The sequence below is a fragment of the Ctenocephalides felis genome, unplaced genomic scaffold (genome assembly GCF_003426905.1).
Source record: "Ctenocephalides felis isolate EL2017-DRISC unplaced genomic scaffold, ASM342690v1 CF-g0.4_SCAFFOLD_00845, whole genome shotgun sequence".
Lineage (NCBI taxonomy): Eukaryota > Metazoa > Arthropoda > Insecta > Siphonaptera > Pulicidae > Ctenocephalides > Ctenocephalides felis.
Genome location: NW_020536999.1, coordinates 85602994 through 85627871, shown reverse-complemented (window position 1 = coordinate 85627871; position 24878 = coordinate 85602994). Strand labels below are relative to the sequence as shown.

Here is a 24878-nt window from a genome sequence, read left to right as displayed (position 1 = left end):
ATTTGAATGATCCAAAAAATATTCAATTTGTAATAACGCGGAGAAGTCGTGTTTAGTTTTTGGCAAAGGCAGGTCCAGCGGCTTGGGAGATACAGAGCAAAATGTGCAAAAAATTGCAGTTTTTGAGAAAACTAAGCGTCCGATTTTGAATGATTCAAAAAACTTTCTCCTTGTTTTAACAAAATAATTCTTTTGGGAAAAAAAAATATTTCAAAAAATATTTTTTTGTGTATATCGAAAATAATTCAGATATTAATTGTAATTCTGACTATATACTTCAATGTACGTTCTAATATACTTTAAACAAATATTTTCAACTTTGCAATTCAGTTTATATAATTCTTATAAATATTAGACAATGTTACAAAATTTATAATAATCTATTTGAAAACATTTAATATTCCTATAATAAAAGAGCGTGTAGGTGTCTTTTATGTTACAAAATAATTAAGAATTATTGAATCTTAGAATATATAGAATCTTGTAGAAAGTAGTTATGAACATGATAGTATAAATTCCACGTGTATAAAAATATATAAAATTTATTCATTTTTGGCAATTTCAATAATTCCCGAAAGTGGTGACCCACGACGTTTGAGATTAAGACAGAGAAGGAGCATTTTTTGAGGTTTAAAAAAATATAGATTTTGATGCAGCACCATAATAACTGGTCTTTCGTGACTACTTATAAGGTACGTCCAATCCTCGGTTCATCGTAGTTAACGCATTTACTACCTGACACCGGACTGCTGTTGGTACACCCATTTTGTATACAAAGACCTCAGTGTTTATTGCTGACACAAAAATTTATTCTGAGCCTAGACCTTAGGTCATGAATTGAATGCACTATCAAATGGTCATTGGAATCGCAATTCAACCTCTCCTTGTCCGTTAACTCACCAAATCGTCTTTTGATGCATAAGACTTAAGATTGCATCTTGTCAAATTGATGACTCTTTAATACGCTCTCTTTCGAATCACGTCTGATTCGAGAATCCGATGTAGGATCCAAAGGGCTACAGAAGTCAAAAAGATCGTGGCGCAATCTTCGAAGTTTACCAAGACATCGAGGTTCAGGAAATTTACTACGTGATTTATATTCAGAACCCTATGCAGAGTATGAAGATGATGCAAGGTCGAATTACCTGACATACGGTGGATCTGCCGACGAAACTGTCATTTTTTCCATTGGAAGAACTACTAATTGACCAATACCACTATACACTACTATAATCTGCTTTCCCACCATATTTTTATAACGTGTTTCCCCGTATTTTTTTTAAAACTGTGAGGTCAACACTGGGCAGGGAGTGTGTGGGAAAATCAAACAGGCTAGACTTAGAGGAAAAACAATTGGACTTGTCATTTTATTTTTCAATAAATTTTGTAATTAATAAATTGTTTATATCATTGAATTAAAAGTTTAAAAATATATCAATCGGCAATTTTAATAATTCCAGAAAATCTATTTCGGATATTTAGTAATTTTATTAAATAATATCATTATTATAAAAATAACAATGATAACTCTGCGTTTTTCCGAATATTCACAATTATATAAAAGGACAAGCTCTAGTAAGAATTATTTCATGCGATTTAATATAGATTTTGTTGTGTATGTTGTCTTACGTTTATGAGGGCGTTCTTCAGTACTATTTCATAACTGATCTCTTCACCATCTTGCTCATCAATCGGTTCCTGTTTTATTTGTTCCTGTATCATTATCTCAGGTTTTAAAAATTGCTGTACATATATTTCTTGGTTTTCTGGACATATTTCTGAAATATCATAATCATCTAATTCTTGTTTCACTTGAGGACAATAATCAAATTCTCGTTCAATTTGAGGATATTCGATTGGTTCAATTTGACTTGTTGTTTTTGAATATGTTTTTCCATACATTTTCGATACCTGTTGGTTGGGATCCTAAAATGTAATTATAAATATAATTTATGAATAAAAATTAATTAATATAAATTATCTATGCTTTAAATTAAAAAGTCAAACGAGAACCAAATTTCTTTTCCAAATGTTAAATGTTAAATTTGTCATAATATTTAAAATGATTAATAATTCCAATTAAAAGCATTATTATGTTCAACCCAAGTAGTACTTTCAATATTAACAGGTGGTGCATGGCATCCGTAAGGCAAATTGCTGGAACTTCCCGTACCATAATTTAAAACTGTAAAATTTTCTGAAAACTTTAACCAAATTAAATTTGAGATTTTTGAAATTTTGGAAGAAATGAACTTTTTGAAAAATATTATTAACTTTCCGTAGGATAAGTTATAGTAATCGCAAAATATCGAAAATGAAAATTTCTATATGTCTTTACGTTTCAAAGGCTTCTGAATATTTTGGCATACTTTAGAAAAAATGGATGTATGTGTGTGTGAGTGTGTGCGGATACAAATTTTTGTCGACGATTTCGCGAACACGGATTAACCGATTTGAATAATTCAAAAAACATTCGATTCCCACTGATAGACACGCGCTTATTAGTTTTTGCAAAAGGCAGATCTAGCCGTTTCGGAGATACGGGGCATAAGTGCCAAAAATGGTATTACAGTTTTTGAGATAACGGAGTGTCCGATTTGAATAATTCAAAAAACATTTTACTTGTATTGACGAAATAAACAGCTGGTGAAATTTTTGTAAAGGCAGGTCCAGCGTCTCCGGAGACCCAATAAGAAAGTTAAAAATAATGCCATTTGGCGGTCTAAACTGAACATTAGACATATGTACATCGTATTATCAGATATTTTATAAAAATTAAAATATAAGGCACAAATTTTGTGTACATTTATATGAGTTCCGTACCAATGTTTACACGTTAGACGACTACGCGCTTTGATATTTCGACTCCAAATCAGCTATGCAGTGCGGTTGCTTAAAAAACTTGTCAAAATGAATCAAAATACAAAAAAATCAAAATATAAATAAAATCCAATTTTTCAAAAAAATAATTTTTTTTCGAAAACTTCAAATTTTCTCAAAAATCTATTTTTTTTTTTCAAAGTTTTGCAAAGTTTTTTTTTAATAATTTAGATTTCGGTACGGGAAGTTCCAGCTATTTGCCTCAAGGCACAATGCCATGTACCACTAGTTTTTTTAATATTTAGGAATCTTTTGAAAATTTTGAATTTTTTTCTCAAAGCAGTCGCGATATGTAGCTGTTTTAGAGACGCAAAGCGCGTAAGCGTCTCGTCGCAGGTTAACGGATAAATATCATAAATCTTGATACGAAACCCATAGAAATGAAAACAAAATTCGAAATATTTGGATATCACCACACAGGTGGTGATATTTAAAATTACCCCCATCTCGCCTAACAAACATCACGCGTATTTTTAGTTAGGAGAAAAATTGTAATTTTTTTGTATTTTTGTATCTGTTTGACAATGCTTGCATTTTTTAAAAAAAAATCGGGTAAAAAATAAATACACGTGATATTTTACTATACTCCTCCCTCTCCCACGTGATATTTCGTGATTTTCTAACCAACCCCCCTACCCCTAAAAACCTCACGATTAATATGAACGCCCTCTAATTTTAGGCAGTACATTGTGCAATGTTCTCTTTTATTTATAAGATTTATTTTTTTAAGATCATTTTACTATCATTACCATTTCATTATTCTTATACACTTTCATGCATTTTCCTTTTCGACGCTTCTGTTTCCTTGCTTTCTGGTCCCGTGCTTTCAGTTTCCTGTAAAAAATACATATAAATTATATTAGTTGTACTTTCGGTTTGCGTCTTGGCTACCATAACTCTTTTGAGTTCATTCTGTTATTCGCGAAGCTATTTTTGCTTTTGTACAAATAATTCAAAGATCTTAACAATATTAAGGACCATGTTACAACAAGGCCATGTTACGTTCCAACTTCAATACATTATGCTACTAAATCATACTGAATACTGTCAAAGTGTCATATATTTGCTGTGCATTCGGGCGTTTTACACATAAACTGCAACGTCACTCGTATGAAGCTGGGTCAGAAAGACCCTGTTATCTAAGATCGTTTTTTGACATTTGTGCGGTTTGTAGATTATGTTTTCTATCTGACAATCTGAGAAATACGCCTGACTGCATACCACTCACATGGCTTTTCAATATTTAGTATGGAAAGTTCTTCATAACATGGCCTTGCTATAACATTTTTCTGTTATGCGGCAGAATCGGTCCCTAAAATAATCATAAAATTCGAAGTAACAATAGAGAGAAAAGTCAAACATTAATTTTAAGCAATTCATTGTGCAAAATTCTTTTTATTTTTTAGAACTAATAAAATATTCGAATATCTTTTATCATGCAGGTCCATGGGGTAAGAGCACCGCAATCAAAAAACCCCTGTCCCTTTTTTGTTTATTATTATCCATACCATTTTACTGTTCTTATACACTTTCATGCATTTTCCTTTATGCGCTTTTGTTTCCTTGCTTCCTGGTCCCGTGCTTCCGCTTTCAGTTTCCTGAAAAAAATACAAATAAATTATATTAGTCGTACTTTTTGTTTGAGTCTTGGCTACCATCACTCGAAGTAACAATAGAGAGAAAAGTCAAACATTAATTTTAAGCAATTCATTGTGCAAAATTCTTTTTATTTTTTAGAACTAATAAAATATTCGAATATCTTTTATCATGCGGTCCATGGGTAAGAGCACCGCAATCAAAAAACCCCCTGTCCCTTTTTTGTTTATTATTATCCATACCATTTTACTGTTCTTATACACTTTCATGCATTTTCCTTATGCGCTTTTGTTTCCTTGCTTCCTGGTCCCGTGCTTCGCTTTCAGTTTCCTGAAAAAAATACAAATAAATTATATTAGTCGTACTTTTTGTTTGAGTCTTGGCTACCATCACTCTTTTGAGTTCATCCTGTTTTTCGCGAAGCAATTTCTGTTGTTTTGCAAAACGCAACTGACGATGTCGCATTCGGTTATATTCAAGCCTGGCTGCTCGTTTTCCTGGTGTTTCCGCTTTACGCATCTTCCTGTTTCTTAGTCTGGTCTTCTCTCGTTCGGCGGCTCGTTCTTCCTCAGTCATTTTCAAACGGCGTCTTCTTGTGCTTTGTCCGCCGGGAGTAAGACGGCCAAATTTTGACCTGGACCTGCGAGGCATTATTTCGGTTGTCACTGAAACATAAAAAATGAACTTTTTTTCAAAGCAATCGTACTGCTTTAGCTGCATAGAGACGAAATATCGAAGCGCGTAAGCGACGCGTCGCCGTCTCACGGATAAACATTGGTACGGAACCCACAGGAATGCAAACATTTATACTTATTGTTAAAATCTCTATAAAATATCTGATAATTTGATGTGCCTATGTCTAATGATCATTTTTGACCGCCAAATGACATTTTTTTTACTTTTTTTACTAGATCTCCAAAACCGAAGCAAATTGCCGGAACTTCCCGTACTGTAATTAAATATTCGAGAAATTATCTATCTACATATATATAAAAATAAGTCGGAATTTCCTTCCTGACGATTTAACTCCAGAACGCACGAACCGATTTCGCAGTTTTGAAGGTCTTGGGCTCCGCAAGGCTTATTAGCTAAGAAACTTAGTGGTGCCTTAATGCAAATTGCTGGAACTTCACGTACCGTAATTAAAAATTCGAGTAATAACATTAGTGAGAATCATCAGAATTATGCTTGGTTAAGTCAACGAGCAATCCTTGCCGCAAATAATAATTATGTACGAGCACTGAATTTCACCATTCAATCAAACATTGCTGGCGATTTGGTGACATACCAATGATTCCGACTGGTCTTTCATTTGACTTCAAACGATTGCAATTTCCAGTTCGCCTTGCGTTCGAAATAACAAGTCGCAAGACCAATCGCTTAGTGTTTGCGGAATAAATTTCAAATAGATTATTTAGAAAACCATTGTTTTTCACATGGGCAGTTATACGTTTCCTGTTCACGAGTTGGGAAACCATCCGCTTTCTTTGTGTTAACGTCAGACCAAAAAACAAAAAATGTGGTTTACCAAAGAGCACCTCAATGAAACGGATAATTTGCGGATTCACTTTCATTTACTTAGAGAAGTTCAACTAAAAAACACTTCATTTTTGTAATCGAAATAAAATCATTACTGTTGTATAATGAAATCAAATTTTTCCTTTACAAATATAAAGCAAACAAAAAATTTCTTTTATCTTCATCTTTCTCACAAAACCATCTGGTGGCGAAACGGAGTTCGTCGGGTTTGCTGGTTTATTATAAATACAAGTGCTTTTTAAATTAGGCGACGAGCGTATTCTACAAACAACTTTATAGCATTATAAAAAACAAGTTTATAAGAAATGTCTACATTTTTTTAAATTTGATTTTTTTTGATAATTTAGATTTTTTTTCGAAATTTTGAAATTTTTTAAAAATTGTTTTTTTTTTGTAATTTTTATAAAAAAAACGTTTTTTTTTTAATTTTTTGAGAATTAGGAAATTTTTGAAAATATTCGATTTTTTTGAAAATTTCGAAACATTCTCAATATTTTGTAAGAAATTGTTTTTTTCAAATTCTGGTATTTTTTGAAAATGTTTAAAATTTAGTTTTTTTTGAAAATGAAGAATTTCGAAAATTTGAATTTTTTTGAAAATCTGGAATTTTTTTTGAAAATTTTCAAAACAACAAAATTTCCTGTAAAATCATATTTTGCACACCATCTACTCAAGCAAAATGTTTTTCGAATTAATTTAACCGGATGATCCGTTCTCTCAAAAACTGCATAACCGTTTATATAACCAATCGGTCATATAAATCGGTTATTCCATACTGTCGAAAATGACGAAATAATTTTTTTGAGCCATATACGTGAATTTTAAAATTAAAAATCTTGGTACGGAACCCAAAAAATTGACACAAAACATGTACACATTATTAACATCTCTATAAAATATCTGATAATTTTATGTGCATATGTCTAGTCTAATGATCATTTTTGACCGCCAAATGGCATTTTTTTACTTTTTTTTACTAGATCTCCGAAACCGCTAGAACTGCCTTCATGAAAATTTGATCAGTTCTTCATCTTGTTAATACAAGTAAAATGTTTTTTGAATTATTCAAATCGGACGCTTTGTTCTCTCAAAAACTAAATCACCATTTTTTGTTCTTTTTGCCCCGTATCTTCGAAACGGCTAGACCTGCCTATGCCTAAAAATAATCAGCACTTCTCTCTATCAATACAAATCGAATGTTTTTTAAATTATTCAGATCGGTTGTTCCGTATTCTCGAAATCGTCGACGAAAAATTGTATCCGCACATGCATACGTACACACACGCATTACACACACACATACATACATCCATTTTTTTCTAAGGTATTCCAAAATATTCAGAAACCTTTGAAACGTAAAAATATATAAAAATCTTCTTGCGATTACTATAACCTTCCCTAAGGGAAATTAAAAATTGCCAAAAAATGTGTTTTTCTTAGTACCCGCGACTTTTCAGCCGATGTGTTAATATACTTATAAACCTCTTACCTTTAACTGGAAGATCTTTTAAAAGTCTAAATAGAATCATATTACAGAATATTTAAGAGCTCTTAATTTTTCACATGGGCTCATCTATAAAATGAACATCATTCAAATAATCAGTGATGAATTGATCATTATAGGTACGTTATAAGGATGAGTAGTCTTTTACAGAATGATTTACAAAAGTGATGACCTTGTCTATTGCTGATCTGGTAGGTCTTTTCATACATTTTATGAGAATTCTTTCTCTTAAAATACAACAAAACAACATCTCATATCTCAACAATAATTCAAATACTAATAATACTTGCAAAACTCCTGAAACAAAAATTGAATGTCTCAAAAAACAGTAATATGACGTATTATATGATTAATCTAAATAGGTGAATTAGACTTAGCAAATGCCCTAAAACAAAAATTGAACATCTTGCAAAACAACCAATAAAATCTTTAAGAAGATCAACTTACTATAATGAAGACACTTATTTGCAAATTACTCAACAAACATTTCCTTACTAAGTGTTGACATTGACATTGCTGATAACAAAATAATCCATGTTTACACTGATTGTGAAAATAGCTGGAAAGTAACACCTAAAATCATTAAAGAGTTTATTAAACTTATAAAAAACAAACAAGTACTGGTATAGATACCAGAAAAGGTAGGATATTGTTATGTGGTTTTATTATACTATCTGGTTTATTATCAACATCACTATTAGGCTAATGGAAAGCATCAAGGATGTCCGAAGAGGACAGAATGTTTCCAAGATGCTGGTTACATTCTTTTTCTTGCAACTTAAGCATCTATATACAAAAATAGTATGTAACTATACAAATAGCTCTCCTCCATTTTTAGACAAGTGTAATTCATGTTAACAATCTATAATTTTTCTATTGACTTCTAGAGTTTTCTTTAAATCCTCGATTAACACACCCACTTAAGGCAAATACAGAAATCTTATAGAATTTAATTTTATAAAAAAAAGCTGATTGTAATAATTTAAATGCTGCATATATAAATAAATCCATCTGTAACATTGGCCGGGGAACTTTTTTTAATCATCAACCCAAAATATTTTTGTCTAAGTTGATATATATTTTTTTTGTTGCAATTATTTATGAAACTTTATTAAATATTCCAACAATACAAAATTTGATAAGATTTGTTAATAAATTTTGGATGGATTGAACAATATTTTTTTTTATTACGTTTTAGGCAAAGTTATAATTTTAAATGTTAATATTTTATACTGTGAAATTCAATTTATGTTTATTCATAACTGTAACTGTGCAATTGCTTATTAAAACTCTTGTAACCTTTGAACCATTCCATGAATGTTAATGAAGTAAAAGACTAAATTGTTTAAAATTACATTATCTGCAATATTGTCTAGTATCATAAATTCCTAGAGCAACTCAGTATACTTTAAAATCGCATTTGAAAATCGTGTAATCTTCTTCACGTGCTCAATTGTCCATTGACTTGATCTTATAGTATAATTATTCATTTAGGCTCTTGTAACTTTTGAACTATATGATTTTTTAAATGAATGATGTAAAAGATTGTCTTATATCATAAAGCTATAGAACAACTCGGTGTATTACCCTATATTACCCTCATGGAAAGATTACCCCCATACTAGGTAGGAAATACTGTAAATATCATTTAACAATACATACTTTTTACCACAAAAAATACCATTTTTATCCCATTTTACCAGAATTTTTTTTATCCTAGTTCCCTGACTACTGATCTATGCCATCAGAAGGATTAGATCCATAATAAACCAGGAACGTACCAGCAAAGCCTACTTTGCTATGTTCCATTCTGTACTTTCTTATGGAATATTATTAGCTAGGGGACACAGTGCAGACACGTCAAAAGTTATAGATCTACAAAAGAAGACTGTTAGAGCGATAGAAGGAGCCTCACCTCAAGAGCCTTGCAGGCCGCTATTCATCAAACATAAAATCCTGACTGCTACAAACATTTATATTTGGCAACTAGCTATCTGCGGAGCATGCTGATAAAACACAGCATATATTGAGAAGTGATGTCCATGACCACATAAATGCTGTGATATGTCGAAGAATGAAACTTAAATCATCGGTAAGAACTACATTAGCTGCCAAAATCTATTACAAGCTACCCGATGGATAGAAGAGCAAAACTTTCAAAAATATTGTTGAAAATCATTTGATAATTAATCCTCATTATTTTATAAATGAATTTTCAGATAAAATTATGAATTATAAATGACGTAAATTGTATATATTGAATTTCAATGAATGTCTATTCTAAAAATAATAAAATTATTACCAGAATATCAATATAAGGAACTTGTTGCACACTGCAATAATCACATTAAGCACTAAATATAAATTATAAAAACTTTAATTTACCTTATCTTAATTATTTTATTTTAATATTACTCATTCAAATTAAAAATACCAAAAAACAAATTTTGACACATAGCGACATTTTTACATTGTCTTGAAGTTGGCTTCAGCTTTAACGCGCAATATTTAAATCGCAAATATCAACTTAAACAATAAACTTAAATATGTTTTTGAAACATCATTATAACAAACAAATAATGTATTATAATAAACAAATTATAATACACACTTATATAATTCATAATAGTATCATATTTAAAAACAATAATATCGTACAGTAATGTCGTACTTCAAATGTAACATTATCGGTTTGTCATTGTAATTAGCATTTAGAATTGAACCTTCATTAGAGAAATGAAGTAATTGCTGATTAATAAATTCTACAATGTTCCTTCACACCAGATTATGTTAAACAACGCCTAAACATATATTGTTTCACAATTTCATTCATCATGTAATAATTGTGTTTGAAGAATTAAAATTAACATACATTTATTGACTGCTTGTATTTTTAAAGTAAAACTTCTTAGGCGCGACTGGGGTGTAAATCTGTGAGAATGCAACGGAATTTGCGTTACGCCCGAACTGTTTGTCATTCGTTCTCGATGAAATCATTCTATACGGGTCGATTGTGATTAGTCGTCGTGTCGAGTGAATAGTGATCTTTCGTTGTATGCGTACCAATATCACCAAGGAAATCGGCATATATAAATAAACATTTTAAGGTTACATCGTAGTACAAATCTTGATTTAATAAAACAATGCCAAGAATTAGAAAAATATTTTACTCTGTTTCCCATAAATAATTATAATGAAATGACAAAACAAATGAAACATTTGTGCCGTGTACTAAACATAAGTTTATTAAATTAATTCTATATTATTCGTAGTTTCTATAAATCTTTGAAGTTAACAAAATAGAAAATATTTTTTAGACTACAGCTCTTTAGATTACAGCTACTCAAAGAATGAGATTATATACAGCAAAAAAATAAAAATATATAATAATAATTTTAATTACATGAAGTTCTTCATGTAATAATTGTGTTTCTTCAAACACAATTATTACATGGAGAGTGAAATTGTGAAAACAATATTTCTTCAGGCATTGTTTAACATAATCCACTGTGTGAACGAATATTATAGAATTTATTAATCAGCAATTACTTCATTTATCTAATAAAGGTTCAAGTACTAAACGCTAATTACAATGACAAACCGATCATGTCATATTTGAAGTAGACTTTAATTACATTATTGTTTTCAAATATAATAAATATTTGTAATTCTATTATAAATATATAATTTATAATATATTGTTATATAAATATGTATAAGGATTGGCACTAATAAATGTGTGCATCACGAGTGTTACCATATTACTAATAAAGATTATTCAAAATTGTTATATGATGTATTTATTTTTTACTTAAATGCCATCTCATGCAATAGCAAAAAAGTTTTACTTCAATCGCGTGATATTTTTTTACTTTTTCACTGGCGATATAATCTCATTCTTTGAGCAGCTGTAATATCTGTCTTGCCTGAAAAATATTTTCCATTTTAATAACTTCAAAAGTTTATAGAAAATACGAATAATATAGAAATTAATTTAATAAAATTACGTTTAGTACATAGCACAAATGTTTTATTTTTTATTATTTTCATTATAATTATTTACGGGAAACAGGGTAAAATATTCTTGATTCAGGATTTTTTTTTATTAAATCAAGATTTGTACTACGATGTAACCTTAAAATGTTTATTTATCTATGCCGATTTCCTTGTTGATATCGGTACGCATACAACGACAGATGTCTATTCACGCGACACGACGACTAATCACAATCGACCCGTATTGAAATGATTTAATCGAGAGCAAATAACGTACAGTTCGGGCGTAACGCAATTTTCGTTGCATTATCGCAGATTTACACCCTGGCGGCGTCTAAAGAAGTTTTACTTAAGAAAAAACAGATAAATTTTGACGCATACCGCCATTTTGACATTATCATGAAGTTAACTTCAGGTTTAAAGCGCGATATTTAAATCGCAAACATTAATTTAAACAATGAACTATAAACAATGAAATGAATGTTTTTGAGACTTTAGTATATTACATTACCAAATAATTCATTACAATTTATTACATTCTTATCTTGCGTGAAAACGACTTCCTCGATGTAAATTTTATCATTATATCTCAATATAAACTATATCAAATTAGATAACAAAAAATCATCATCTCATCAGGCAAGTATTTAAATCATTAAATTAAAATAATAACGATAATAACTTACTGTTTTCTTTTGCATGTTTCACAAATATAAGGGTATGGTCCAGTATGAATTCTTTCATGACGATTTAATGTAGATTTTATTGTATTGCATGACCTACAATGTACAAAGGCGTTCATCAGTACTACTTCACTTGTTTGATTTGTACTGGTGGCCACATCTTGCTCATCAATCAGTTCCTGCTTTATTTGTTCATCTATCGTTATCTCAGATTCTAAAAATCGTTGTAGACATATTTCTTCATTTTCTGGACATATTTCAGTTGGATTTCTACTAGAGGCCACATCAACATGCTCAACAACCGGTTCCTGTTTTATTTGTTCATCTATCCTAATCTCAGACTCTAAAAATCGCTGTAGACATATTTCTTCATTTTTTGGACATATTTCAGTTATTTCATAATTATCTATTTCTTGTTTCTTTTGAGGATATTGAATTGGTAACATTGCTAAAAGATGTTTATTGATTGTTTGTCTTGAGCGTGGTTTTCTTTTCGCCAGTTCTTCTTCAACAAACTAGAATAACAATTTTCTGTAATTATATATATAATTTGTGCATGAAAATTAATTAGGATGAATATTTATACGAACTCCGTTTCGCCACCTGATTTTATTACACAACAGTAATGAATTTATTTCGATTACAAAAATGAAGTGTTTTTTAGTTGAACTTCTCTAAGTAAATGAAATTGAATCCGCAAAATATCCGTTTCATTGAAGTGCTCTTTGGTAAACCACATTTTTTTTGTTTTTTGGTCTGGCGTTAACACAAACAAAGCGGATGGTTTTCCAACTCGTGAACAGGTAACCTATAAGCCCATGTGAACAACAATGATTTTCTAAATAATTTATTTGAAATTTATCCCGCAAACACTGAGCGATTGGCCTTGCGACTTTTTATTGCGAACGCAAGGCGAACTGGAAATTGCAATCGTTTGAAGTCAAACGGAAGACCAGTCGGAATCATTGGTATGTCACCAAATCGCCAGCAATTTTTGATTGAATGGTGAAATTCAATGCGTGTACATCATCATTCTTTGCGGCATGAATTGCTCGTTGACTTAACCAAGCATAATTCTGACAATTCTCACTAATGTCATTACTCAAATTTTTAATTACGGTGCGTGAAGTTCCAGCAATTTGCATTGAGGCACGATGCCATGCACCACTAATTTTCTTAGCGAGGCCTTTCCAACAAATGCAAAATTTTCGAAATCGGTTTGTGCGTTCTGGACAATATCGTCAGGAAGGAAAACCCGATTTATTTTTATATATATGTAGATATAAATTATCTAATAAAACTGTGTTTTGTGAAAGACATTCACAAAAAAGATAACAATTGATCAATTATCTAGTTATATAAAACATAATTGGACTAATCACGGATTAATGAGCAAGATTAACACAATTATTTTAATATACACAATTTGCGGAAACAATTTAGAGTTGTATTTCGTTTTTAATCTCGCATTAAAATAAAGAAAATTGACCCCAAAATTAAAAAAGTGTTAGGGTCAAACACACCTTGATAAAAATAAATTTTTTTCTTAAATAAAATTCAAGCTTTTTCATGAACTCAAAAAAATCTTAACTAAAATCATATCAAATAATAGTTCAAATTAAAATTAAAATAAAATTGAATCCAAAATTTTAAAAAATAAGGGCCAACAACCCTTGATAAAAATAAATAATTTTCGAAACAAAAAGAGTTATATGTATTTTTCAATTTCGAATTATAGAATGTTAAAATAAAGGAAATTTGTTCCAAAATTTAAGAAAATTTTGGAGAGGACAGTCCTTGATAAAAATAACTAGTATTTTGAAGAAAAAAGAGATACATTTTTTCAATTCCCCATTAACAAAATTAAAACGAAGAATATAGATCCAAAATTAACTAGTTGGTATTGGTATTTTGCCTTGAGGCAAATTACATAAACTTCCCGAACTATGTGTGAATAATCGAATTAATCAATAAAAAAACAAATTAATTTATGGGTGATTAAAAGTATTTCGAGTGGATTCATTACACATCATTGAAAACGAACGAACACATTGTCTCGGAGTATTTTCTAATAGCTAATTTTGACAAATCAATAATTTTTATAATTGAACCAGTTTTCGTAGGACTTTAATGATTTAGAATGTTCATTAAGGCCAAGTACTCTATCGTTATACCAAGTAAATCGTCTAATTTTAATTTTTACAAACGTCAAAAAAACTACTCATTTTCTCAAACTTTGATGAATTTTTAAAATTAAGCTACTTGTCGTAAAGCCGTAATATTTCAGTAAGTTCTACGAGACCATGATATATATCGCCAAAAAAAGTTCCAAAATTAAACGACTTGTCGTAAGGCCTTAATATTTTAATATGATCTATAAATCTAGTGTTAATGGGAATGATAGATGACAAAGGGTAAGGAGTAAAGGAATCATTTATCGGTAAGGCTCTCACACCATGGGCCTGCCTTCGGGCAGACTTATTATGGGACCGATTTTGCCGCATAACAGAAAAATGTTTAGGCAAGGCCATGTTATGCTTCATTTTCCATACATTATGCTACTGAATCATACTGAATACCTTCAAAATGTCATGTATTTGCTGAGTATTCAGATGTTTCACACATAAACTGCAACCTGCAACGTCACTCGTATGTTATGAAGCTGGGTTAAGGGGGGCGATACATGTAACAAAAAAAAAAAAACGATTTTTTTTTTTCATAAATCGTTACAATAACATCTCAAAAATATGCCTGCAAAAATTCAAAACAAAATTATCATTATTTATACATTAAAAACTCATTTAAGTGCCACGCCTCAACTCTTATCTGTTCTATGTGTCAAAACTTTAAACGCGTTTTTCTCAAAACGACATTTTGAATACTGCGGGCGTGATAACTCAAAAAGTTCTCAACCGATTCCAATGAAATTTTGCACACATCTACTTTACAGTAATAGCTTCTAGTTAAACCTCAAACATTCCAAAAAAAATTTCAAAAATTAACCTTTTTTTTTACCAAAAAAAACAGTGAAAAAATGGTGAAAAATCGAACTTTTTTTTCTGAGGTCTGCCAATTTACGATTTGTGACTTTTTTAATTTTTTTTGGTTTAACTAGAAGATATATGTTTTATGAATACGTACAAACTAATTTTTTTGAATTCAGATCACCGTACGAAAAGTGAGAACGCCCGCAGATTGATGGCGTTTTCCGAGAGGGTCTCGGCAGATCTATTTTTACGGCAGCCATTTAAAAAAAAAAAATAAAAAAATAATGTTTTTGTGTATTTTAATATATAATAAATAACCATAAAAAAATTCAAAAAGATTCAGTTATTCCTTCCCAGTTTAAAAAGTCCTCAAAAAATGGTAAAAATTAAGGCGATTACATGTATCGCCCCCCTTAAAAAGACCCTGTTATCTAAGATCGTTTTTTGAGGTTTTCTATCTGACAATCTGAGACTGCGCAGAAACCACATGGCTTTTGTCAATATTTTCTGTTATGCGGCAGAATCGGTCCCAATAATATACAGATACAGGGCCAGTCCTGCCTTGAATGCAATGCGATATCAATATAAATTTGAAAATGAAATTTATAATATATTATTTATATATATTTTTTTAAATATAAAATCTAAAATAATTAATAAATTATAATGAACAATCCAATTTAACTATGAGTCAAAAAAGCATATTCAGTTTGCAATGTGATATCAATAGAAATAATTAACCAAATAATAACTCTGCAAATTTGTAAATTATTGTTCTACTTATTGTTTAATGTACTTTTAAACTTTTTTCTTCGTTTGAAGTTAATGTGGAATCGAAAAAGAAAATATTTAGTGTTAAATTAATTATTGGGCGCTATTGGTGAAAAATGGTGAGCTGATTTAGTTGAAATGGCACTTCAACTTGTTAAAGAAATATATACTAATTATATTAGAGAAAATGGAGAGTCGATGATAAAAAAAATGGCTTGTTTATTCCGAAAAATTGAATTGTAACTTTTGTTATTGTTGTAAATGTTTCACATCTGATGAACTTTGAACGTTGAAAACATGCGTGGTTAGGTTTATGAAGCAAATATGGAAAATGGAAGCAAAATGTACTTAGGAACAAAAATCTTTAAGCTTTTTTATACATAATTTAATTATTAACTAAGCAGAAACAATACAGATACAAATATAATTTGTTTCAGTACAGTTAAGGGAATGTGTAATTTCTTTGCATCTTTTACTAATCTTTGGACAATACTTTAAAAATACGTTAAAAGTTTAACTTTAAAACAACAATTTGATACATTGAATCTGATGGGAAAGTAAAGCTGAATACAATTCGGCCCTTACGAAACCAATAAGGAGAAGTTTATGATGCAATTTTGGATATTGTAAATAATAAAAAAATAAATTAAAATAGGATTTTAAAAATCCAACATAAAATACGAATGCTATGTTTGAAAATTAAAGACTATTCTTTTTTGCTCTTTTGGCGTGATTTGCTCTATAGAATAAATCGCATAATAAATAAGTTAAATGTTTCAAAACCCAAATATTAATATTACACCTATGTTAGAAATAATGGAGAATTTAAAAATATTTGATTATGATCATACCGCAAATCGCCTCTATTTTCTTAATAAATTTAAAATCAATGTATTTTATACACTATTACATTATATCTAATTTTTTATGTACTAAATTTAAAATTATGAAAAATAATTAAAGAATTTACGTAAATATTTTTAACTTCTCGAAGGATTAAACGCGCAAGTAATCCATAATCATAGTTCATTTACTGTGAAAGTGAAATTAATCCACAAAAGTGATCACAATTTAAATACTTTTTTAATTGTATCCCCATATGGGGGTACGTTAAGTGATATTATAGTTTTCATTTATGAAAACACTTCAAGAGAATAATAATATGCCAAGTTCAAACTGCGAATTCGATGAAGGCCAATTAAAAAACAAAATACAACCTAACACAATGTCAACTAATTTGAATTTAGAGGAGACCGAAATAACAATGGAAGAAGACAATATTTCTTGGCAAATAGCTTCAAAATCGAAAAAAAGAAAAACACAAGATCCTAGAACGCCCATAGAACTAAGGAATAGATTCAGTATATTAGAAAACACGTCGAATGAACCCGAAAAAATTGTCAAACCTCCGCCGATCTTTGTTTCAAACGTTTCTGAGATTAACGACATGTTCAACGACATAAAAAAAGTGTTAAACGATATTACTATAAATATTACTATAAATGCATGCTTGATAATTCAATTAAAATCCAGTGCTCAAATTCTGACTCATATAGACATCTAGTGAAGTTATTAATAACCAAGAAAGCCGAGTTTCACACTTTTCAACTTAAAGAAGAAAGAGCACTTCGAGCAGTAAGTAGATATATCCACCATTCAACACCCATTGAAGAAATAAAATCAGAACTGCTCAAATCGGGACACGTAGCAAGAAACATAACTAATATTAGAAGTAAATATGATAACGAACCACTTAACTTGTTCTACATTGACTTAGAACCAGCTGATAATAACAAGTATGTATTTAACATAACTAAATTTAAAAACTCAATTATAAAAATTGAACCACCTAGAATTCACAAACGAATAGTACAATGCAGCCGTTGCCAAAAGTATGGTCACACCAAGGCATATTGCCATCATATCCACCGCTGTTTGAAATGTTCAGATTTTCATGAGACTGCAAAATGTAAAAAAGAGCCTCATCTTCCAGCCAAATGCACCTTATGTGATCAAGACCATGTTTCGAGTTACAAAGGTTGTCCCGTATATCAAAATTTATACGCTCAGAAGTATAAACAAGAGGTCCGGATTAACATACCGAAATGCAGTTTACTCAAATCCGACTTACACTCAACATACTACCGAATCAAATATAAAACAAACATTTCCTACAAATGGAAATCGTTCAAATCTTAACAACGTATCCTACGCCGATGCCACTAAAAATAATCGTTCCTTTCAAAACTCATCACCAGATTCTTCCACTCCAATAAATGAATTCTTAACCGAGTTCAAAATTATGTTCCAACAAATGTACCAACAAAATTCAACTATTCTCAATATGCTAACCATTTTAGTAAACAAATTAAATAATGGTAAAAGCAATTAAAATATGTCAATGGAACGCAAACGGCGTCATTCAACGTAAATACGAATTGGAAATATTTCTAAAACTCAATCTAGTCGATATTCTACTAATTTCCGAAACTCACTTCAACGATAAATCATATTTCAACATTCACAACTACATAACCTATTCTGCAAATCACCCGGATGGGAAATGTCACGGAGAAGCAGCAATTCTTATAAAAAACAATATTAAACACCACACCTTGCCCCCTGTTCAATCAGAGACTATACAAGCTTCTTTAATCTCTATGCAAACGAAAATTTATGATATAACACTAGCATCTATTTACTGTCCGCCAAGACATAAAATTTTAGCCGCTGATTATACTTCATTTTTCAGCAGTTTAGGCAATAAATTCATTGTCGGAGGTGATTTTAACTGCAAACACACATCATGGGGATCAAGACAAACCACTGCCAAAGGGAAAGAACTACTAACATCAATAAATCAAATAAATGCTTCACATATAACTACTAGTCAACCAACATATTGGCCAACCGATGTTAATAGAATTCCAGATTTGCTTGATTTCTTCATAATAAAAGATATTCCAACATCGCAACTCATTATTGAACCTAACTTTGATTTATCTTCCGACCATTCCCCAATTCTTTTAACCTATTTTTCAAGTCCGATTCCTGTTTATCGGCCTTGCAGTTTATTCAATAAATTTACTGACTGGAACAATTTCAGAAACATTATAAATTCAAAAATTAAGCTAATTCAACGCCCGAAACTCGCTGATAAAATTGATAATCAAGTTTTGTTTTTGAATAAAACTATCATTGACGCATGCGTTGAATCAACACCAAGTATCCCACCACGAAAAGATAATCAAGTAATACCATCCGACATAAAAAGATTAATAGCTGCAAAGAGGAAGGCCAGGCGGAGGTGGCAACAAACTCATTGGCCGGAGGACAAAAGTAGTTTTAACCAAATTTATCGGCCTTGCAGTTTATTCAATAAATTTACTGACTGGAACAATTTCAGAAACATTATAAATTCAAAAATTAAGCTAATTCAACGCCCGAAACTCGCTGATAAAATTGATAATCAAGTTTTGTTTTTGAATAAAACTATCATTGACGCATGCGTTGAATCAACACCAAGTATCCCACCACGAAAAGATAATCAAGTAATACCATCCGACATAAAAAGATTAATAGCTGCAAAGAGGAAGGCCAGGCGGAGGTGGCAACAAACTCATTGGCCGGAGGACAAAAGTAGTTTTAACCAAATTAGCAATAAATTAAAGAAAATCATCGCCATTTGGAAGAATGATTCCTTTAATTCATATGTTTCGCAGCTAAATAGATATGATGCCTCTATTTGGAAACCTATAAAGAACAAACATAAACCTGTAATGTCGAAATCGCCTCTCAAAGTTTGCTCTCAGAACCACATAACTTGGGCTAAAAGTGACGCTGAAAAGTGTAAAGCATTCGCAGAATACTTGATTGATGTTTTCAAAAAACAAAACTTGTCACCTGAAATTGAAATATTGAATGCGCTTCAAGGAAATCGCCAAACGTCTACCATAAGACCTTTTAAACCAAGTGAAATCAAAAATAAAATCAAAGTTATCAAATCAAAATCAGCCCCCGGAAACGATCAAGTCTCTCCTAAAATGTTAAAAGAACTTCCACCAAAATGTCTATTATTTATCACATCCATTTTCAACTCCATTCTTCAATTTAACTACTGGCCATCTGTTTGGAAGAATGCAAAAATCATAATGATCCCAAAACCAAACAAAGATTCATCTGACGTAAAATCTTATAGACCTATAAGCCTGCTTCCATCCCTATCAAAAGTATTCGAAAGATTAATTTTACAAAGACTACTAGAAGATCATCCCGAAGAATCCTGGATACCTAACCACCAATTTGGTTTTAGAAGACATCACTCAACAATACAGCAATGCAACAGAATAACCAACTCAATCCTCACAGCCCTGAATAAAAAAGAATTTTGTGTAGCAGTTTTTCTAGACATCAGCCAGGCCTTTGACAAAGTTTGGCACATGGGATTATTATATAAATTAAAGAAAACATTTCCAAAATATTTCACAATTTTGGAATCTTACTTATCAAATAGAACCTTTCAAATTAAAGAAAATGAAGAACTCTCCCCTCCAAAACCAATTCATTCCGGTGTTCCGCAAAGCAGTGCTCTCAGTCCAATACTATATTTGCTATACACCAGTGATATGCCACTCGATCCGACATTAACGATAAGCACCTATGCTGATGACATTGCTATAACCTCAAGTCATAAAGATGTAACAACAGCTACTTTTTTATTTCAAAATTACCTGGCGAAAATAGAACTAGGGCTAGATAAATGGAACATAAAAACTAACGCTAAGAAATCTCAACACCTCATCATTTCACTGAGAAGTCACACAAGTCCTGACTTGTATTTGAATAAGACAATTATACCAAACCAGGATTCCGTAAAATACCTGGGAATACATTTAGACAGTAAACTAAAATTGGAAAACGCATATTTTAAAGAAAAAAAAACAAATAGATTTGAAACTGAAGGAAATAAACTGGCTAATGAGAAGATCATCTAAACTGTCTCTAGAAAATAAACTCCTATTATACAAAGCAATAATAATCCCAATATGGACTTATGGGATAGAGCTATGGGGCTGCGCCAGCAAGAGTAACATTCAAATAATCCAGAGAGTACAAAACAAAACTCTGAGAATGATTTGTAAGGCTCCGTGGTTTATGACCAACCACATGATCCATAAAGACCTAAAAATTCCAACAGTGGCGGAAGTTATTAAAAACAGAAGTTTTATCTTTCAAAACAAATTGGATGCACACGTCAATCCGGAAATGCAAATAGTACAAACAGCCGAAAAATTAAAACGCCTGAAAAGAAAATGGCCCAGCGATCTACCGTCAACAACATAATTTCCCTGTTTTGCACAGGAAAATTTTCAAACAAGTTATTTTTAATTATTATTTATTATTGATTATCGTTTTTATTATTAATACTATTATTTTAATTATTATTTATTCATTCATTTTTTCTATTTCTTTTCTTTAATTTCCTTTATTCTATTTTTTTTTTCTTTTTGATTTTGATTTTCAATACCATAACTTTTAACTTATAGATTGTATTGTAATCTGATTGTTAAAATTAACAGAAATAAAAAAAAAAAAAAAACTTCTCGAAGGAGAAGTTTTCATCAAAAAATCCGATTCGCTAATTTTATGTTTTCTCGACGTTTCAAGCCATTCTGAATCGAATGAGACCAAATTTGAAAAAAGTATGTGTGTGTGAACAGATTTTTTGCCGTAAATCGACGTTTTCGCAAAAACGGTTGGACCGATTTCAAAAATTTAAAAGCCATTTGATGTATTTCGATGAGGACTAGCGTTTCTGAGTTGTGTGTGACGATCGACCGAGCCGTTTCTTTGTAAATCGCAGAAAAGTGAAAAATTTTTCGTCTACGTTTTAGCCCGCAATTCTTAATAGATTTTGAAAATTCAAAAACCGTTCGAAAGATATAGGTTGGGAATCGTGCTGATTAGTTTTTGGTAAAAATCGGACGGGCAGTTCTCTTGTAATAAAGTTTTCAAAAAAAAAATTTCGACGATTTTTTTCATTATTTTTTTGACGGTATGTACCATAGTCCTCTAGATCAGGGGTTCTTAAAGTGGGGGTCGCGACCCCCAGGGGGGTCGCGAGACTACAAAAGAGGGGTCGCAAAAATCTGATACTTTTCAATCATTATAAACAAAATTTTAAAATTAGTATTATTAGGCCGACTATTTTCACGATAATTTATGGCTTCTCAAGCTATGCTATTTGGCCAATATTTTTGATAAAATCAATGATATGAATTTATCAATGCAGGGAGTCTGCGTTAATATGTTTATGTTAAAAAATAAACTTGAGGCCTTTGTTAAAATAATTCTTATATGAAAAAACAGAGTAGAAAGTGGATCGCTCGAAATGTTTCCATTTACTGACGAGTATATAATTAGTAACAATATTTCAAAAAATATACTCCTATAACAAAAATTATAGTTAATCATTTGAAGAATATGGAAGTTTACATGCATAGGTATTTTCTCAATGATATCGATACACAACAATGGATTTGCAATCCATTTTCAATTTAAATGGAAGAAATTAATTTTTCAAACTTAAAAGCACAAGAAGAATTTACCGAATTAGCAAGTGATACTACCTTGCGACTCAGATTTTTTCAAACGTCTGTGCATGAATTTTGGATTGATATCAAATCAGAATATTCCCTACTATCGGAAATGGCAATAAACAAATTACTGCCATATTGTGCAACATATTTATGTTAATCAGCCTCTTCTACATTAACGTACATAAAATCGAAAACCCGTTCAACTTTAATATACGTTGAAAATTTATTACGATCTGCACTAACTTAAATTGAGCCTAGATTTAATTATTTGTGTAAAAATAAATAATCACATTCATCACATTAATATTGTTTGATGTTTTTAATAGGTTTTCATTAAAAAAATGTTACAAAATTTTATTTTTTCTATTGAATATGTAGATATAGTTTTGTTTTCTTATAAAGAATTTGTTACAAAAATTTATTTTTTCTATTGAATAAATATATCTATATATATATATATATATATATATATATATATATATATAAGTCGGGTTTTCCTTCCTGACGAAATAACTCCAGAACGCACGAACTGATATCGACAATTTAGCATTTGTTGGAAAGGTCTCGGGCTCCGCAAGGTTTATAGCTAAGAAAATTGTGGTGCATGGCATAGTGCCCTAATGCAAATTGCTGGAACTTCATGCACCGTAATTAAAATTTCAAGTAATTAGTGAGAATTATCAGAATTATGCTTGGTTAAGTCAACGAGCAATTCTTGCCGCAAAGAATAATGATATACACGCACTGAATTTCACCATTAAATAAAAAATTGCTGGCGATTTGGTGACATACCAATAATTCCGACTGGTTTTTCGTTTGACTTCAAACGATTGCAATTTCCAGTTCGCCTTGCGTTCGCAATAACAAGTCGCAAGGCCAATCGCTTAGTGTTTGCGGGATAAATTTCAAATAGATTATTTAGAAAATCATTGTTTTTCACATGGGCAGTTATACGTGGCCTGTTCACGAGTTGGAAAACCATCCGCTTTGTTTGTGTTAACGTCAGACCAAAAAACAAACGGATAATTTGCGGATTCACTTTCATTTACTTAGAGAAGTTCAACTAAAAAACACTTCATTTTTGTAATCGAAATAAATTCATTACTGTTTTATAATAAAATCACATTTTTCCTTTTCAAATATAAAATAAACAAAAAATTTCTTCATCTTTCTCACGAAACCATCTGGTGGCGAAACGGAGTTCGTCGGGTTTGCTAGTATATATATAGTTTTATGTCAACGTTTCCAATTATATATAACATGAGTACACATTCTTCAATCCTTATTTTATTTACATTGTAAAATAGTGCGATAACGGTTAACATATATTTTATTATTTGGAGGAGGGGGTCGTTTAAAATTTTCTAAGCTTGAAGGGGGTCGCGATATAAAAAAGTTTAAGAAGCCCTGCTCTAGATCATACTAAAATATTACGGCCCTACGACAACTCGTTTATCTTTAAAAATTCGTCAAAGTTTGCAAAAATTGGTATCGTTTTTTTGGCATTTGTCAAAATCAGATCTTTGATTTGTGCGACGATCTGCCAAGCCGATTCTTTGTAATTTGAAAAAAAGTGTTAAATTTTTCGTCCACATTTAAGTTCATCCTACCGAACCGATTTTAAACAATCAAAAACTGTTCGAAAGATATTAGTTGGGAATGGTACTGATTAGTTTTAGGTGAAAATCTACCGAGCCGTTTTCTTGTAATTAACTGTTTAAAAAAAAATGTAAGCCGATTTTTATGGAACTATTTTTGGTGATGTATCATGGTCTTATAGAACTTACTGAAATATTACGACAAGTAGTTGAATTTTAAAAATTCATCAAAGTTTGAGAAAATGAGTAGTTTTGTTGACGTTTGTTAAAATTAATATTAGATGATTTACATGGTATAACGATAGATTACTTGGTCTTAATGAATATACTAAACCATTAACGTCCTATGGAAACTGGTTCAATTATAAAAATTATTGATTTGTGAAAATTTGCTTTTAGAAGATACTCCGAGTTAACAACGTGTTCGTTCGTTTTCAATTATGTGTAATAAATCCTCTCGGAATACTTCTAATCACTCATAAATTAATTTGTTTATTATTGATTCAGTCGATTATTTACACATATCGGGAAGTTCATGTAACTTGCCTCAAGACTAAATCCCAATACCAACTAGTTTTCTGTTATGCGGCAGAATCGTTCCCAATAATATACAGATAGATAGATAAATGTAATATATAAGCTATACTTTCTGTATCTCTGCCTTCCGTTTTTCGTGACGCAATATTTGTTGTTTTGCAATACGCGATTTACGTTGTCGCATTCGT

At 30.8% G+C, this 24878-nt stretch overlaps 1 protein-coding gene across 3 annotated transcripts; it reads right to left on the bottom strand.

Annotated features, from left to right (window-relative positions):
- Positions 1 to 1665: 1665 nt before the first annotated feature.
- On the bottom strand, positions 1666 to 24878 carry LOC113375700. 3 transcript variants are annotated; one of them, XM_026615647.1, is made up of 6 exons: positions 12202 to 12442; positions 4864 to 5141; positions 4389 to 4478; positions 3630 to 3714; positions 1912 to 1926; positions 1723 to 1778 (listed from the first exon to the last, which is right to left on the bottom strand). In XM_026615647.1, exons 1-4 carry the CDS (start codon positions 12257 to 12259, stop codon positions 3643 to 3645), a joined length of 498 nt encoding a protein of 165 aa, XP_026471432.1. In that variant the 5' UTR covers positions 12260 to 12442; the 3' UTR covers positions 1723 to 1778; positions 1912 to 1926; positions 3630 to 3642. The 3 variants fall into 3 exon arrangements, with proteins under 3 accessions (XP_026471435.1, XP_026471437.1, XP_026471432.1); XM_026615650.1 differs by lacking the exon at positions 12202 to 12442 and adding an exon at positions 24800 to 24878 and having other exon boundaries at positions 1666 to 1926; XM_026615652.1 differs by lacking the exon at positions 12202 to 12442 and adding an exon at positions 9822 to 9874 and having other exon boundaries at positions 1666 to 1926.

Bases quoted from the DNA above. Each gene is read 5' to 3' on its own strand.
- LOC113375700 (XM_026615647.1), bottom strand. From the start codon at position 12,259: ATGAAAGAATTCATACTGGACCATACCCTTATATTTGTGAAACATGCA. The intron at 5,142-12,201 runs GTAAGTTATTAT...TTTATGTTTCAG, and splicing joins GAAACATGCAAAAGAAAACA to TGACAACCGAAATAATGCCT. The intron at 4,479-4,863 runs GTAGCCAAGACT...TATTTTTTTCAG, and splicing joins ATGAACTCAAAAGAGTGATG to GAAACTGAAAGCGGAAGCAC.